The sequence below is a fragment of the Jaculus jaculus genome, chromosome 2 (assembly GCF_020740685.1).
Source record: "Jaculus jaculus isolate mJacJac1 chromosome 2, mJacJac1.mat.Y.cur, whole genome shotgun sequence".
In the NCBI taxonomy this organism is placed as follows: domain Eukaryota; kingdom Metazoa; phylum Chordata; class Mammalia; order Rodentia; family Dipodidae; genus Jaculus; species Jaculus jaculus.
In genome coordinates, this window is record NC_059103.1 from 147,527,257 (window position 1) to 147,546,057 (window position 18,801).

The 18,801-nt window shown below is 36.3% G+C and overlaps 1 protein-coding gene across 3 annotated transcripts in view; it reads left to right on the plus strand.

Annotated features, from left to right (window-relative positions):
• The window catches only part of Zfhx4 (zinc finger homeobox 4), a 193,605-nt gene that overhangs the window by 156,723 nt on the left and 18,081 nt on the right, over nucleotides 1–18,801 (plus strand). For all 3 annotated transcript variants that reach the window (XM_004660553.2, XM_045144347.1, XM_045144346.1), the window contains exons 5-9: nucleotides 1,035–1,103; nucleotides 11,333–11,449; nucleotides 17,498–17,631; nucleotides 17,844–18,044; nucleotides 18,491–18,608. In XM_004660553.2, the coding sequence (XP_004660610.2) occupies nucleotides 1,035–1,103; nucleotides 11,333–11,449; nucleotides 17,498–17,631; nucleotides 17,844–18,044; nucleotides 18,491–18,608 (639 nt within the window). The remainder of the gene's footprint in view (nucleotides 1–1,034; nucleotides 1,104–11,332; nucleotides 11,450–17,497; nucleotides 17,632–17,843; nucleotides 18,045–18,490; nucleotides 18,609–18,801) is intronic.

Consider the following 18,801-nt stretch of genomic DNA (forward strand, 5'->3'; position numbering starts at 1 on the left):
TTATATTCAAAAATATATATCATTAAAAAATACCTCTTGAGGTTGGGCGTGGTGGCGCATGCCTTTAATTCCAGCACTTGGGAGGCAGGGGTAGGAGGATTGCCATGACTTTGAGGCCACTCTGAAACTCCATAGTGAATTCCAGGTCAGCCTGGGATAGAATGATACCCTACCTCAAAAAACAAACAAACAAACAAAAAATACCCTCTTGAGATTTTAGTATCAGATGGAAAAGACCAGACTTTTGAATCAGGAAGTATCATTTTGAGGCAGTTGACATTGTCTGGAAAGGGAAGACACCTGCAGGAAAGGGAATGCATGGCAAGAAACACGTTTAGCAGTACATGATGATTCAGGGTAGAGAAGGAACAACGTGTTGGAGGAAGTTTCTGAATTCTAGCTCTTACAAAAACACAAATTTTCCCATAATAGGGTATAAAAGGAAGGATGCTGTTAGGTGTAAACAGTGATTTTTGTTTGGGTTGAAATTAGGAAACACTGAGATTAGCAGCACATGGTTGGTGTTTCTGCGGTGGAGTTCAAATCAAAGATCAGAATGAAGACGATGGTTTACTGATGACTTGGCGGTATTCTGACCCCTCTGCATACCTGGTGTTTGATTGGATCTCTACCATCCTCAGTCATTAGAATGTGTTTCACTTTTCTTTGAGGTGTTTTATCAGACAAAGGAAAGGATGATCATAATCTACGTAGTATACTATTACGTTAGATACATCGTTCTTTATTGTAGCTTCAGCCAAGCAGACAAAAAGGTAAAAATCTCAAAAGGTCTTTCCCCTTTTCATATTTTATGTGTGCTGCTATTCATGTGTCCTTCTGACCACTGGAGATTAAATGAAATTTACCCATCTCTGGTCTCATTGCCCCAGCCACTCTCACTAGTTAGTCAGGTGTGTGCATCTTCACCCAAGCTCCACCTGTTGCTTTTCTTCTCTAAGAGCCAATTTGAAGGCCCTGTGATAAACAGGATGTAGAGATGGCAAACTAACCTTTCACCCTTGTGTCCCCCACAGAAGCTGCCTCCTTAGGAACCAGGACCTGTGAGGATGAATTTACAGAACCACAGTTGAAAGCGACCTCAGGTAATTCTCTCTACCTCGCTCAAAGTCTGGCCTTCTAAATCAGCTGCATGTGCTACTCTCTTAATTTATGTGATGTGTTCCCTTGAACTGCTCTAATTAGATCTGATCAGAGCCCTTATGCAAATAAATGAAATGCAAAGTCAAATTTGTTCAGAACTTAGAAGCATGTGTAAAATGACTTTAATTTTTAGGGCAGTTTTAGGCTGTGAGCAGAATTTAAAACTGGAATGGGTTTTGTAAATACCTTCTACTACTAAACATATATACTATCATTATTACCATCTTGCATCCCTGTGGCATAAATTACATTCAATGAATCATGATTGTCATCCAAACACCATAGTTTACATTAGCAATCACTCTTAGTTTGTACATTTAATGGGGTTGGCCAAGGGTCTAATTATATGTATTAACAATTATAACATGATATAGAATAGTTCACTGCCTAGAAATTGTGTGTTCAATGTATTCATTATTTCATCTTTCACCCCAGTTCCTTCAGAGATATGTAAACCACTAACCCTTGATTGTCTGAATAATTTTGTCTCTCCTACAATGTCACAGATTTGGAATTAGATAGTACAAAAGAAGCTTTGTTCGAATTGGCTTGTTCCATTTAGTAATGTGTGTGCTTCATGCTTTTTCATAACTTAGAGCACCCTTTCTTCCTCCCTCCCTCCCTCCCTCCCTCCCTCCCTCCCTCCCTCCCTCCCTCCCTCCCTTCCCCGCCTGCCTGCCTCTTTTCTTTCTTCCTTCCTTTCTTTCATTTATGTTTTTCTTTGTGTACCCAATAATATTTGAGTTTCTGAAGTTAAGAGTTTATTTATAAGTTAACGCTCTTACAGACATCTTGGCAGTTTCCCTGTTTTGGTCATTGTAAGTAAAGCTTATATAATCATCTGAGTGTAGGTGTTTGTGTACATGTAAGTTATCAATTCCATTTAGGTTAATATCAAGGAACAAACGGGCTAATCAGATTGTAAGAGTGTGTTGGGTTTTATAAGTACATCAATGAGAATAAAAACTAGAAGTTATCAACCTGTGCCAAAGTGGTTGTGCCATTCTGCATACCTACCATCAGTAAACGCAAGTTCACGTCACTTCAAATCCTCTGCCAACACTTGAGAATGTCAGTGTGATGGTGCTTCCTACCACGTGTGTCATAGTATTTCATTATCCTTCTTTGTACTTCACCTATGACATGACATGGAATATCGTTTCCTATACTCATTATCCATCTATGTCTCTCTGGTGAGCTATCTCATGGTCCATTTTTAATAAGTTTGTGTATTTTCTTTCAATTGAGTTTTGACTGAAGATAGATAGATGATAGATAAACAGATAGAGATAGATAGATAAAATAGATGATAGATAGATAGATAGATAGATAAACAGATGATAAATAGATAGTCCCTTTTCATGCATGTATTTAACAAATATTTTCTTCCAGATATGGCTTTTTTGTCATTCTGTTGATAAGTGTCTTTCATTAAGAAAATAATAAAGGTGGGCTTATCAATTATTTTCCTTTCATGGACTGTCTATTTATTATTTATTGTTATTATTATTATTATTTTGGTTTTTCGAGGTAGGGTCTCACTGTAGCCCAGTCTGACCTGGAATTCACTATGGAGTCTCAGGGTGGCCTCAAACTCACAGGGATCCTTCTACCTCTGCCTCCGGAATGCTGGTATTAAAGGCGTGTGCCACCACGCCCAGCAAGGATTGTCTATTTATACTGCTGATGAAAAACTTATAATCAAACCAAAGGTCAGCAATTTCTTCTATGTTATAGTCTAAGAATATTAGAACTTGGATACTTTTTTTTTTTTTTTTTTGAGGTAGGCTCTAACTCTAGCCCAGCCTGATTTGGATTCACTGTGTATACTAGCCTTGAACTCACATTGAACCTCTTCCTTCTGTCTCCCAAGTGCTGGCATTAAAGGCATGTGCCACCATGCTTGGCCAACACTTGGGGTTTTAAATTCTGTTCTGTTATCTAGTTTGAGTTAACGCTCCTCAATTTTCTATTTGATAAATTCTCACATTTATATTTACACAATATGAACATTTTCCTAAATGAATAGGTTTATGTGAAATTTATTAACAAACCAGAGATTATTTTCAGTAATGAATAAATCCCTGAATTTTGTATAGTCATGTCAACAAATAACTGCTATCTCTATTTTTTATGTGTATGTGCATATATAAACATGGTGATTACACCTTTTTATTCATTTTTATTTATTTATATGAGAGTGACAGAGAGAGAAAGAGACAGGTAGAGAGAGATTGAGAATGGGAGCGCCAGGGCATCCAGCCACTGCAAATGAACTCCAGATGCGTGCGCCCCCTTGTGCATCTGGCTAACGTGGGTCCTGGGGAATCGAGCCTCGAACCGGGGTCCTTAGGCTTCACAGGCAAGTGCTTAACCACTAAGCCATTTCTCCAGCCCTGATTACACCTTTTTAAACATATTCTATTTTATTAGTTAATTAACTAATTAATTAATGAGAGAAAGAGAGAATGGGCACACCATGGCCTCTAGCCCCTGCAAATGAACTCAAACATGTGTGCCACCATCTGGCTTACATGGGTTCTGGGGAGTCAAACCTAGGTCCTTAGGTTTCACAGGCAAGTGTCTTAACCACCTCTCCATCCTGAGCATACCTTTTTACCCACATTAGAATTGGATATTTTTTTTGTGTAAACATAACCTTGAGTGCCACATTTATACACTTGGAACAAAAATTTGCTATGTAGGAGCTGGAGAGATGGCTTAACAGTTAAGGTGCTTGCCTGCAAAGCCTAAGGACCCAGGTTCAATTCCTCAGTGCCCATGCAAGCCATGTGGAGTTTGCAGTGGCTGGAAGCCCTGACACACCTATTCTCTCTCTCTCTCTCCCTCTTTCTCTCCCACTCCAATAAATAAAAAAAAAAATAAAAATTGCTGTGTAGGACTGGAGAGATACCTTAGTGGTTAAGCACTTGCCTGTGAAGTCTAAGGGCCCCAGTTAGAGACTCAATTCCCCAGGACCCACATTAGCCAGATGCACAGGGGGCACACACATCTGGAGTTCATTTGTAGTGGCTAGAAGCCCCAGAATGCCCATTCTCTCTCCCTCTCTCTCTCTCCCTCTCTCTCTCTCTCTCTCTCTCTCTCTCTCTCTCTCTCTCTTCCTCTTTCTCTCTCTCTGTCACTCTCAAATAAATAAATAAAAATGAACAAAAAAATTAAAATAAGAAAAATATTGCTGTGTACAACAAATGATTATAAAAGTCCTTTGCATTCATAATGTGTCAAAGAAGTACTTAAACATATTTTTCAAGTGCAAACATCTCTCCCATATACATGGTATGCTCTTTCAAAACTAATTTAAAGGTGATCTTTACTTTCTCTATGCATGTTTCAATTTTTTTGGTAAAATTTATATTTTATCTTTTCTTAGAAAGGTAGAAATTATATGTAAGATAAAGTAGAATTAATCCAATCTCTCCTCCCACCTCAAACTAGTCAGATATTTTCATTAATGTCCTGAATATTTTCATAGACATATTCTAAAAAGAAATCAGATATAATGAATTCCAAATCAAATTTTGTTTTTTCAAGACAATTTCTTTTCCTCCTTCTTCCATCTTATTGATATAAGTCCATAGGAATATTTACTTAAATTATAAAATTAGGAGTAATTAATTTCAATTAACATATTAGTGAATGCTTTCTATTTAGGAAGAACTGCTGGAATTCGGCACATTATAAATAAATGACTAAGATAGGGTCTTCTTATAAGAATATATTCCTGTACAAATGAGTGTTCAGAACTTTTTAGATTGCAATAACTATAATGAAGCATGTGTAAGAAGTGGTATGCTAGAACAGAAATTTTTAAATATTTACTTATTTATTTATTTATTTGAGATAGAGAAAAAATGAAGAGAGAGAGGGAGATGGAGATGCCAGGGCCTTGTGCCACTACAGACAAACTCCAGATGCATGCCGTACTTTATGCATCTGGCCTTATGAGGGTACCCAAGCAATCAGGCTTTGCAAGCAAGCACCTTTAACTGCTGAGCCATGTCTTCAGTCCTACGAGAGAAGTTCTTAATGAATATGTAAGCCCCTTGCAAATAGCATCAGCACAACCTAAGGAGTTATAAGAATGCAAGTTCTTGGGTTACACTCTAGACCTGCTGACTCAGAAGCACTGGATGTGGAAGCTAGCAAGTTCTAAAGTTAACAATGATACCTGGAAAAGTCTGAGGACCCACTCATATGTATATCAAATGAAATATTGCTTTAGAATCAGTGGTCAGAATTCTCTGAGGAGGTGACAGGTAAGGGGAGTCCTAAATAATGAGAAGGGACCAACTATGCAAAGAGTTTATGGAAATATATTCCCAAAGTATTGGAAAAAGTTGACTCCAATATAGGAAGAGAAGGGAAGGCTAATAAAGAAGAAGAATGGTAAGTAAGTGAGGAGTATAAGTATAAGGTGAAACCAAAAGTAGGCCTGGTCCTAACAACTTTAGTCAACTGAAGGATATGTTATCCTTAGTAAAATATTACATTATGGCAGAGTTCAAGCAGTAAAAGGGCTTGACTTTATTTACCTTTGTAGAATAAGTGATAAAAAGACCAGAGCTAATCTTAATTAGTCATGAGATCATATTAATAAGTGATAAGAAACTAAAGATAGTGGTAAGGAAAATGTAAAGAAGTGGATAGACTCACTGCATACTATATATTTGGAAAGTAGAAATCACAGGGCTTATTAATGGATAGGATGCATGGATGGAAGAAAGAACCAATGTGATGGTGTCACCATGAACCAAAATATTGAAGATGGGGAAAAAATGGGGTAAGGTCTGCTAAGGTGGGATGAAGAGTTCTGATCTAGGCATATTAAGTTTTATGTATCTTTTAGATATCAAAATGGAGAGATAAAGTCATAGATATTAAGGTATCATCTAAAGAGGTTATAAAATATAGATAGAGGATTAAGTGCCAATACTGTAGGTATTGTAATATTTAGATGTTATTTAATGGAGGAGGCCACAGCAAAGGGGAATGATGGAGAATTTCACAGTGGCACATCATAGCCCAAAACAGTGAAATATTTATTTAGCTACAATATTCAAGAAAAAGGGGCAATGACACCTTTTCAACAATGGAAGTAAGTTAGGTAGAGGTGAGCTGTAGGTTTTCAAAATGACATTGGTGATGTCAAGGACCCCAATTCTATTTTATTCTCCTTGTTTTCAAACATGCATAATGAATGTGAGTTAATAAAGATGAGAAAAAAAAAGAAAGGAAGGAAGGAAGATAGAAAAGAAGGCCAAAGAAACAAATTAAAACCATAGTACTAAGGCAAAATCCCATTTTAAAGGTACTAAACAATAAAAAAGTATGAAAGTCAGTCACTACTTTCAGAAAATCTAACTGTTAGAGAAACTATACAATACAGAAACAATTTCCATAAACATCATATTTGACATCTGTACACAAAACAAAATTTTCCAGAAACATTAGTCTTGGTTCAAAAGTTCAATAATAATACAACTATCATTTTTTGAGATCATGTATTTTATATCAGGCCCTGTGTTGACTGATTTTTGTACATAATCACTTAAGAAACCCCTGAGTAGGTATTAGCATTTAATTTTTCCAGATGTTGAATCTGGCATTTCCCAAGTGGGGAATGGAGGACAAAGATGGAGTTGCCCAGTGAAGCAAAGTTGTTCTAGATAAGATAAGGAAATGCAATTGTATGGATAGAATGGGAAGTACAAGTCATGTTTACAGGTTGTGGCCTGGACCATGAACATTGGCAGCAACTGGAAGTTGTTAGAGAAGGAAATTCTCAGACCTCACTTGAGTCTAGACCTGTGTGATGACTAGAGGCTTGTGAGGGTAGCAAAAAGAGTTGGAAGACTAGGTGCCAAGACAGTTAGACAGGAGTAATAAGTACTAATATTCTCTAGCATAGCAAGGTATTTTTACAGTAACTCATTATATATTTTTTAAATGACTAGGAAAAGAGAAGTTTCCCAAGATAAGGAAATTGTAAATACTTATGGAGATGGAAATTTTATGCTATAATCATAGTATGAATTGGTACTGGTTTTATGATCATGGTCATTGAAATGAAAACAATCTAAGCTAAGCACTCAAAAACTTTTGGATATAGTTGATGTGTGAGTGTCTAGTAACTCAAGATCACCATTTCAGGCATGTTAAAAATTTGCAGGAGTAGCAGAGAGATGTCTCAGAAGATAAGAATAGTTGCTGCACAGGCATGAGAATCTAAATTAGATCCTCACAACTCACATAACATCTAGGCAGGGCACACATATCTGTAACCTAGGCAATGAGTGATGCAGAGACAGAACGATCACTAGGGCTCCTGGGTAAGCTGATCTAATTGAAACACAGGGAGCTCCATGTTCAGTGAGAGACTGTCTCATGGAAATAAGGCAGAAGAGTGAGAGAGGAAAAAGCCTGACACCCTGCTCTTGCCTCTCTGCACATGCATGCACAGGTGTACACATGTACACACACATCATGTATACTATGCATACTATGCATGTACTATAAACCACATCTACATGCACATGTGCATACACCACACTTACATCTATACAACATATTTCTCTCTTACATACATACAGTCACACTGAGAAAATATGCTGAGTGGAGTTAATTGTACAATACTTCTATACTATAAGACTATCTTATTTTGATTTATTTCTATTGTTCAGAAATATTTAAAAAGGAAAATATTGCTTTTCTGAAAATTAGGAATATTAGGGATGATTTGGAACATAAATCACATTGTAAGTTAAGCATATGCATATCATGAAGTTTAACACATACAGCTTCACTGTATTTTCTTTTAAAAATGTATATTTCTGAGAGAAAGAGGAAAATAGATGAGAGAGAGTGAGCCTGCATGCATCAGAGCTTTCTGCCACTGCAAGCAAACTCCAGACACATGCTCCACATTGTGCATCTGACGTTATATGAATACCAGGGAATCAAACCCAGACCATGAGACTTTTCAAGAAAGTACCTTTAACTGCTTAGCCATCTCTCCAGCCCCACATACTCTATTTTCTATATTCTGTAAAGCTACATAATATTTAGGAATGTTAATGCTGTAAATGTACCAGTGTTATGAAGTGTTCCAATGTGTTCACTGCGATTACTTGTAATATGGTGAAAGTCAAAACTATGTTAGCCCCTTTATTGTGAAATTTGTGTCATAGTTTTATTCTCCTCAGTCCTAAGATTACCATACTACTTTGGATGTTACCTGTTGTTTTTCTTATAAAACTTTTTACACTTCGTAGCATTTTACAATTGAGAAAATTGGTGCTTGAAAATTAGAATGCAGCTGTGTCTTCCCCTCACCCCATATCCTAACCAACTGGTTTTCTTGAGAGTGGTTTATTCACATTACTACTCTTAACTCTCAAGTCCATTTATATAATGAATGTCAAATTTATTTATAAAACCTTCCTTGAGAATGAAAGTGACCTTTTAGTCTAATATGAAACTTTATAGTGTGTAGAAATTTCCTTGTGATTATATTTTTGCATGATTAAAAATTTGCAAAGTTCTTATTGCTCCAAAAAGCCTACCTGTAATAAACAGCTTTAGCCTTTTAAACCACAAAACCATTCTGAACTACTTAAGCATTAGAGCTAATTGCTTGCCTACTTCAAAGGAAGACCAAACAGAATGCTGGGCAAAAAAAAAAAAAAAAAAAAAAAAAAAAAAAAATCCTCACAGAAGCAGGAGCATGGCAAGCAAATTCACCACTATGGTTCTGAGTTGTGGCTTGGAGGAGCAGGGCAAAGTTATGGCCTCAGAACTGCTGTTTGCGATTAAGTTGATGGGGAGCGTCTACCCCACAATCTTTCCCTGCTGTGGACACAGAGTCTTTGTTCACATTCAGATTTTTCAAACTGTTGTCGGGGTCAAGCTGAGGTCAGACACCACAGTGATGTATAGAAGAACATGTCTGGGAATTCCTCTCACACTTGAAACACACACCAGAAAATGAAGAAGAGGACCTTGCAAAAATCTGTCTGATGAGACCCAGATTATAGTGTAGCTTTTCTTTTAATGCCTTCATCATTTTCTTTTTCTTCTCCTGACATGCAATGTTTTATTAATGTGAGTTGTGATAGCCCTTACAATTTTATGTCCCCTCAAGATAAGGACACTCAGTAGCACTCTGACACTTCATTTTCCAGCCCTGAGGGAAGGTCCAGTAAATCTACTCAAAGAAGTTTTGCATGCTTCCTCAGAAGGAGTGGAAAAGTAATTGCCATGTGCCCAAGACTAGATATCATGTCATATGTTTGTATGTACTTTGTGGGAACACAGCCCAAATCAGGGATGATCTCAGCCCTCCAGCTTCCTGCAGCCGTCTTGGCCACCATACTCACCAGCCTAGCTTACTTCTGAGAGGGCAGAGCCTTGTTATGTTTGATCAGTGGTTGTCATTGATAAGTGAAAGCAGGCAAGAGATACAAAAAACTCATTCCCCATCTTCATAAAGTAAAATTTCCACAGGCCATTGCCAAATAGGGGAGCTCTCTCAAACCCATAGGTGACTATCTTAACAAACATCTCCCCTCTGCCTATGTGCTAAGTGCAAACCTGAACTAAATGTGTTCATAGTTACATACCATGGAGGACTCTCAGTTGACCCCCATTCTTAGCTTGAATGTATGAAATGTTCTAGTTTACCGTTTGCAGGGTGGAATTTCTAATGGAGTCCAGAACTGTGCCCCTCTTGTGTTCACGCAATTGCTGCATGGTTGAAAAGTGAGACACTAGATTGTTTTTTTTTTTTTTTTTTTGGTGCTCAGCTGCTACATATGACAGTGGATATTTCATTCTGCTGTCAGAATGTTATTAATAAAACATGGGGTGTGGAGAGGGCCACGATTTCCCCTTTCAATCACTTTAGCATTTGCAATGAAAATTTTATTCAGTGTGTAATTTTCAGTTAATGCTTGACACTTAAAATGTCCGTAGAAGCATTTTGTATGGTTATTGAAGGGTTAATTGTATCATGTTCTCTGCATAAAAGCTCTGCTTATCAAAAGCAAATAGAAGAGTGTATGTAAATGTGTGTCAATGACCTTTTGCCTTCCCAGGGTTAATTTATATGGTCATTAAAGATTTTATGAAATTGAGCAGCCTGGTGCTTCAAATCCCATTTTACCTTCTTCTTCTAATTTATGTAATTCCTACCTAAACTAGGGAATATGATATTTATTTTTTGTGCTGCAATGAAAACAGCATGCCATGCTGTGGGGAGTTGTGAGCCTGGTTATCTGGCATTACTCAGATTGCTAAAAATTCATTAAAAAGTGACATCAGCACACTGAGAGACAAATGATTGCAGGATGAAAGAGAACAGTGGGCCTTTCACGGATTAGTGCTGCACAGGCCCAGCATAGAGGCTAACCGCGTAAACAGATTAATCCACCAGCAGCCACATAGCTGAGATTTACAGAATAATTAAGTAGGTTTGAGTTACTATAAGGATTTCCATGTAATCTAGCTGGTGTGAACCCGTGAATGAGGTGTGGGGTGATGCAGTTGTCATACAAGTATACCTTGTTATGTCCAAGGCCCTGTATAGCTTCCCTGTTTTGTTTTGTTTTTTTTTTAAACCCTCAATGTAAAGAAAGTTTTGAGATGTCTTTGTCTAACAAAATTTTAAGGAATTTCTCCAAGATTTGAGTTATGAAGGCAATAAGAGCACCTGTCTTCTACTTAACCCATTATTACCACATTCCTTTTTTGAAAAGTTCTTCTAAGCCCCTGACTTTCCTAACATCCATTCATGCCCATGGAGCAGAGCCCATGTTGACACAGGCTCTACCGTTGAAATTATAGTTGCTTTCCATCCATTTGTTGTTCCTGTTTTTCCTCTTCAATTGTAAAATTAAAAAAAAAGACTTCTTTTATTTTAATTTAGTATGTAGATACGTGCACTCAAAAACTTCAGATAAAGATTCCTTAAATTAACATTTGCATTATTATGGCCTTGGCATATTCTAATGTAGATGTCTGCCTATCTGTATGTTCTAAGTACACAGATGTGCAGACAGCTCACTAATAAAGCATCTGTGTGGCTACTTACATTATTTCTGTACATACATTGTGACCTTTTCCTTTCTAATTACTGAGCCTCTTTTTTTCACAGAAGAACAAAGTGAGGAGGCAGAAGGAGCTCTCAAGCCTACCCCAGTGGCAGAGGATGATGAGAAAGACACAATTGAGAAAGACAATAGTGAGGGCAAAAACTCCAGCAAAGATTCTGGTGAGATGACAGACTCTTTGGCCTTTCCTCTCCCTACTTATATCTATCCATTCCCTCCAACTAACCTCTCTTTGTCCCCCTCCCTGCACAGCAAAGCTAATTAAAAGCTTGCATTCATCTTAAACTGTCTGAACATTCCCAATACTATTCATTGCATGTGCATTTTGCATGTGATTTCTATCAGTAGCCTCCCATTGACCTATTTTTAATCATAACCATCTGACAGAATAGTTGTGGATAAGTTGAAGAATATTACAAAACGACCAGCAAGATTATTTTTTAATCAAATCAGTTTGTGTGCTTGTAATTTTTTAAGCGCTTTTCATTAATCTTAGCTATACTTGTGATTCCTCTGATGGTGTATTAATTTTTCATAAGCACAGGATTAGATATCACTTGAATTTTGTCATTCAATCATATGCATCCCCTCCCAAACCACATAACCCTAAAAATAAATGCTATTTTTTCCTGATTTTTTTTTCAACTTACACTCAGGAATTTGCCCTTTTTAAGGGCATCTATTTGAGGCATTTCAAGCAAAATCCAGTGAAAAAGTTTACAGATGATTCAGCCTAAGAAAGAGGAAATATCATTGAAAAGGGATTAGGTGCTGGGTAATTTTGATCTTCTAGAATAGATAAATCCCAGTAATGAAAGCTACTGTCTTTGAAAACAAACCTTCGTGTCATGACATTTACTTGTGCACAAACAAACCCTAGGCCAGCATCTGGTATGGATACCTACGGCTTTTTCTGTGTTTGATTTGGCAAATATATGGCTTCATCCATGCTTTGTATGTATGAGATGGAAATCTGTGGTCGCAATGAATATTACATTGGCCACTCTTGCTGCACGCTATACCTAGTTTTATTATGTTGGAGTCATTGAAGCAGAAGAAGTGCTGAAATGGGTTCAAGCCTATTAGTCTCAGGTAGTCATCTATCTAGTACTTGAATTCCAGTGACAGCTGCATATAAAGAACCTTGTATTCACTCTGAAGATCCTGGGTTGTACAAAAGTATCTTTTTTTTACATATAAGTTTATTTAATTCTAAATCCTCTCACATATATAATTTAGTCCTTGCATATCTAAGTTTTAAATTCCTATTGCAAGTCCCTCTGAGCCCTTCCCACACATTCAATGCTAAATTTCTTTCAGGAGCCTAGTGAGCAAAGAGCCATTGTTATTTGCTTCTAGGTTAAAGTGTCTACACATGATTCTAATTTGATTTAAGCAAAGAGGATCTAAGGTTGGTATTGAGCCTAAAGCTGGTTCTCTGAAAAGATTCCATGGCAGAATGTTAGTAGGTTTGCTCCTGAGGCGACAGACACAGAATTTGAAGCATCTAATGTCAAGGATAGCCCTATCAAAACCTCATTTGAAAATGATTACAAAGAGCAAAGTGGCCAGTTTACTCACTGTAAAATGGACTACATCCAGACTAGTACCTGACAGGGCTAGTGATGGGAGGGTTCTCTATTTCCGTGATGTCTTTCATGCACTAGTACCAAAACTCTTTGCAAATATTTCCTTCCTATTCTTCAGAGGGATGGAGAAAATACACAGATACCACATTAAGTTTCTTAGAGCATGCATGTCCTGATTAGATATAGGACATTGTGCTCAGTATTAATATTTAATACCTAGTACCTTGTAGTGGATGACTTCTGTGAATCCCTTGGAAATGGATCTCATCTTACTGTTGAGAAAAGAATATTACCTGGAACATACCACACATGCAGAGGTTTTGTCCACACTAGGACAGTTTACTGCTCTGCATTAGTTATGTGCTCAGTTACTCCCTGATGGCTTGATGAGTTATTGTCATTTCTTGGATTCCCAATTGTACCATACAGACAATGCGTGGGTATATGAGAAGACATACCATTGCATAAAGGTAGTTATTTAATATAAATCTTATCCCTGTAAAAATACCTCTTCAGGTACATGGCTAACAATGAGCACGAAGTAAGAGCCAAGGCAATGGAAATGCCAAGTTGCAAATATTTATCTTTGAAACCTCCAGCATTTAAGAGAGTTGAAAACGATCAAGAACTTTAAACAAAGTTTGCTGTTTCTAAATTGAATCTTGCAATCTTGAAAAATCATTTCATCACTTTCTTTCCTTGTCTGTTGAATGATTTGATAACCATTCATTTATATTCTTTTGTTCTTATACCAGTTCTAATGGTCAAAAGAATACTAGCAAACTTATAAAGTAATTGCTATGTTAATAGATTAGATGGGAAACCAGATTGACCCCACTTTAACCTGGAACTTTTCAGCCAGAAAGGAATTAGCACGTGTCAGAAGTACTGTTTGTGTGAGCTGTTGTGTGATGGCACTGACATTAATCTGAAAGACTAGAGCTTGCACAATGAGACTTGGCAATATGCAAGATATATTTGTTGAATATTCATTCATAATAGCAAAGCCTCTTAATGCCTCATTTATATTGTCATTTAAATCTAGTGCCACTTTGGATTAATTATAATCCAAATTATAGCTCTGTGCAGTACAAGAATTAATATAGAGTTTATCCAGATTAATACATTTGCATTGAAAATGTAATATGTCTCTGCTGTGGCTGAGGGAACCACTTTTTAATAAGGGAGTAAACATGAGGAAAGATGGAAATTAACCTTCATTATTGCAATTAAAATTATCCTTCCTTTCTGGTCTCATTAGAAAGAATATTGTATTGGTAATTATAATTTAGAATTATTTAGTGTTAAGTAACATCTGTTATGTCTAAGTTTCATAGTGTTCAAACTTTATCAACTATATTGATTCATAAATAATAACTCAGTATTTTTATTGTGTTTTCAAGATTTGCTTTAACATCTGTATTATTGGATTTTCCTCACTTATTATGAGTATAAACCATTTTACTGTCTTCTATATTTTAGGGATTGAGAATTATTAAGTAGGCAGCATCTGAATTGAAATGAATTATGCCATTTTTATATTACCAATCTCTTACAAGTTAAATCATACTATAACTGACACATAATCATTGGCTCATGGATTTGGCAGTGCTTACTTGTAATTAGACTTCATATTTTTAGATAAAATTTACTTAAATGGCATGGTTCTTTGCAAATGTTATAGTGTTCTTAACAATACAAAATAATTTATGATTCCAGTTTAAATTTGACTTTGTTCCAGAGTAAAAAACAGGGATTAGTTCAAATGAAGTTGGACATATATTAGTAATCACAAAATTTAATCAAGACCTCCCTAAAATTAACTGTCCCTTCTTTATTAGAAGTTCCCCCCACCCCAGGAAAACACAATTTAGATATGACACCAGAGTTTGTTTTCTATAATTTAGCAGGCATGCTTTGACTTTCAACTAGAGATGTCACCTCTCAGAATGTAAAAGCATGCATAAAATGTATCATCTTTCCAAATCCCTGATGACTTGCCTCATGTGGAGGAGCCTGCTTCTGTCATGTTAACACAGATCTGAATTATTTTTCTTTTCTTATTATTAATGCCATATGTTTCTAGGATAGCTGAAAGTCTAGACCTTATCTATGATCTCTTATTTTTATTTGGGAATTTTGATGAATATTGAGGAGCTTAAAATTAGAAACCATAAGGAGATCGTGAAGCCCCATCTTCCCCTGAGGTGCTATTGGCAGTTAATAGTTGCTGGAGTTGGGGAGACAGTCTCTTCAATGGTGTAACCATTGGTAAATTATCCATGGTCTGCTAAATAATCCTGCACTCATGCAAGCAACCCAAATCAAACTCAGGAGGTAACCAAAATAGATAAATAAATAAATGCATAAATACTATAACTAACACATGTGGAGTTAATTATAGCAACAAGTAAACAGGTTTAATAAAATGGTGTAACTATGCAGGTTATCTGCTCTTTTACAATATCAATACTAGAATGCAGTTCCCATCATATATATTTATGCACATAAGTTTAGAAAGGTATATTTAGTGGAAGGAGAACTTTCTGAAAGGTTTGTTCTACCTTCTGATACTCCAAAAGACATGTAAGCAACAAGTCATGGTATATGATAGTCTTTGATAGTGAAAGGAACTCAAATCAACTTACTATTTACTCTTCTCCAATTGTACCATATTCATAAAAGAACAGTATAATGCTAATTTCTTAAGGAAACATTGTGGCAATAGGAGCATTAAAAAAATGAGCTGGAGAAGACAATTGATAGACATTTGTTATTTTAAATGACAATCACTTGTGTAACTTGGTCTAACATGTTAAGTAATAAACTTTATTTGTAAATATTATGTTTTGGATTGTTTTCCCTAAACATCTTTGCACTTAAGAAAACAGTACAATGCACATGCCATATTTATTTTGATTCCAGAATTAATTGTGAAATAAATATCTTGGGTTTTGACATATTACTAGGTATTAAAAACAGGTATTTTTAAAATCAATATAAACAGTTTTAAGTCTGTTTTAAATTTGTTTATGCAAACCCAAATATAAGTCAGTATGCAAACACATAATACAAATATAAATTTTTCCAAGACATGTGAGTAAAGGAGTTATGAATATACAAATGTAAATAAAATTTAGTGTGCATAAGTCTAGAAATCAATATCAACATAATTTGTTAAAAATTTTGCATTAATTAATTTTACATCCAACAGAAGCACCAAGAGAATAAAAATGTTGTGTTGTTTGAATTATACTCTAATTTTTGGCCTCTTCAGAATTGCTCACTTTCTTTTCTGAATTCAAAATTTCTGAATTCATTTATATGGCATAAGACATTCATCTCTACTTAGAATAGAAATAAAATGGATTTCTCCACTTTAAAAAAAAATGACTTTGTTTCCATAACTTCCTTGACCTCATTTTTAAATTAAAACTGAGTTATTTTGCAATAAGGTGCAATTTGTTCATTTATATGAACCGTATGTGAATTGAAAAAAAAATCAAGATAAATCTTCATGCGCAGCATACAATCAGATTACCCTGAACTATGTATTTACGTGGAGTCTGATAGCAATCAATGGTTTAGCTTCACTGCATTTCAAGATGTATTTGCACCCAGTTGTCCAGTGATAGTGTCCTCACCCTGGAAATAATTTAGTTGCAAATTGACTGGAAGATGGTGAAAATTGAAAGTTAAAATTAGAAATACTCATAATAAATAGCAGAAAAAAGGTCAGATGATGCTGCGCTATGATGAGATTGGAATGGCTGGTAAATGAGGTTTTGTGTTTGTCGTGAGATGTATGTGACATGCCTACCCGATGTTGCTGTAATATCCAGTCTCACAGAGGAGATTACTGGGCAAATTGATGTGGGGAAGAATTTTTTGTTAGATTGGGAAATTAGAATCGTGCTCTTTTCTTTTATGTGCATGAGGCTCCTACACATTATGTTTTAAATCTAGGCAAAAATTTAAATCACCTTTAATGCCAAATATTAGGATTAACCACATAAAACAATTGCTTTGAGATTTATGCTAAAATGTTGTACATATACCCAACTGCTAAAACCTCCATGGCATATACTCATATCATTTACAGCAGCAGCAGAAATGTATTAAGTGGTTAATTTTTAAGTCCATTCATGAAAGAAACACATTATTATTTTATTTCTTGAATTACATATTATCAGCTTTTCTCAGAATTTTGACCCCAGGACTCAAGAATTTAGAAAAGGGAATAGTCATTGGTCATTATAGAAAGTAATGGTTGTCTTAGGTAGTATTTGTGAATGGGAGTAGATTTGCTTTCATGTGATAAGGCATTTCAAGACCCCAGAGAACACGTGTTATTGATGAAACTTTCAAGGCTGCAGAGGGTTATCTAAACACAGACAGGAGTACATTTTCAAATATATGTATGGAGTCCACTTAGTGGACACAGACGTGTTCTTCTTCTGTCTAGAGATTAGCATCACATGAAAGAGCTTGTCTACCTTTGTTTTGTTTTTGTTATTTTGATTCAGTCAATGTGGAATCACAATTGTTTGATTTTCTCTGATTGCACCATTGTAAGGGTTGATAAATTGAGCTGTTCTAATTTCTTTTGGGGGGAATCAGGAATAAACACTCCAGAGAAGGAGCCGAAAGTCAATGTGGCAGGGGGAACCCAGCCCCTCTTGCTGGCGAAAGAAGAAGATGTGGCAACAAAAAGGTCAAAACTTACAGAGGACAATAAATTTTGTCATGAGCAGGTAAATATATTGCTTTCCCTTTGATAGCTTCATCTTTTTGTTCTTGTTTATATATTCTTAATAGTTTTAGGATCCCAAGGATGCCATGTTGTTGAAACATATGTAAATATTACAGATAGCCATAGTATGAACTCTTGGCATCACAACTTCAACAGCCTGACATTATGAAAATACATCAATTAATGGCAGTGTTGTTGTTCAATCTTTTCCAGTTCTACCAGTGTCCTTATTGTAACTACAATAGTAGGGACCAAAGTCGGATCCAGATGCATGTCCTGTCACAACACTCTGTGCAGCCGGTCATCTGCTGTCCCCTTTGCCAGGACGTCCTCAGCAACAAAATGCACCTCCAGCTGCATCTGACTCATTTGCATAGTGTGTCCCCAGACTGTGTGGAGAAGCTGCTTATGACAGTAAGCCAAGGGTTGATGCATGGTTGGTAGGTCCTGGGCAGAGTTATCAATATATATCTGTAATTAAGGATTGATAGAAATTTATTTCTTCAGAGCTCTTAAATGTCTTTTATTGACTGTGTCACAGCAATCAAAGTTGAGACCCATTTGTGGTCTCTTTAGCTTGGATGAAAAAAACATGATACAAAGCTTAGCTTAATTAAGAGCAGATTTTGTGGTTCTTTTTATATTTATAACATGGCCAAAATGACTCTTGTGGCCACCTTTAGCTTTAAAGCTTCTTGGTTATCATCATAAAACAATAGACATACAGAAACCTTAAGACATATTTTCAAAAGGAGATTTTAATATTGCAGTGATAAATATATCAGTTTTGACGAGAAAAAACGTGAGTGGGATAGGTACTCTCCAGCACACATTTAACATGGTTGCTTTGCTCTTCAAAGGTTCCTGTCCCTGATGTGATGGTGCCAAACAGTGTGCTACTGCCAGCAGCTCCCTCTGAGAAACCAGAGCGGGACCCATCTGCAGTCATGCCAGCAGATGGGTCTGGGAAGTATTCTGGTAGGTGTGCCTGGGACCATACTCCATGGAGAGAGTTTGCCTTTGGGGTGGAATTCCTGATTATCACCAGTCAAGACTTTTATTAAAGTCACAAACAGAAAGACAGAAGACACACCCAAAGACCATATCTCCCAATGCATAATTGCCATCTGATTATCTTCACCTATCCTTAGGGAAACCAAGTGTCAGAGGG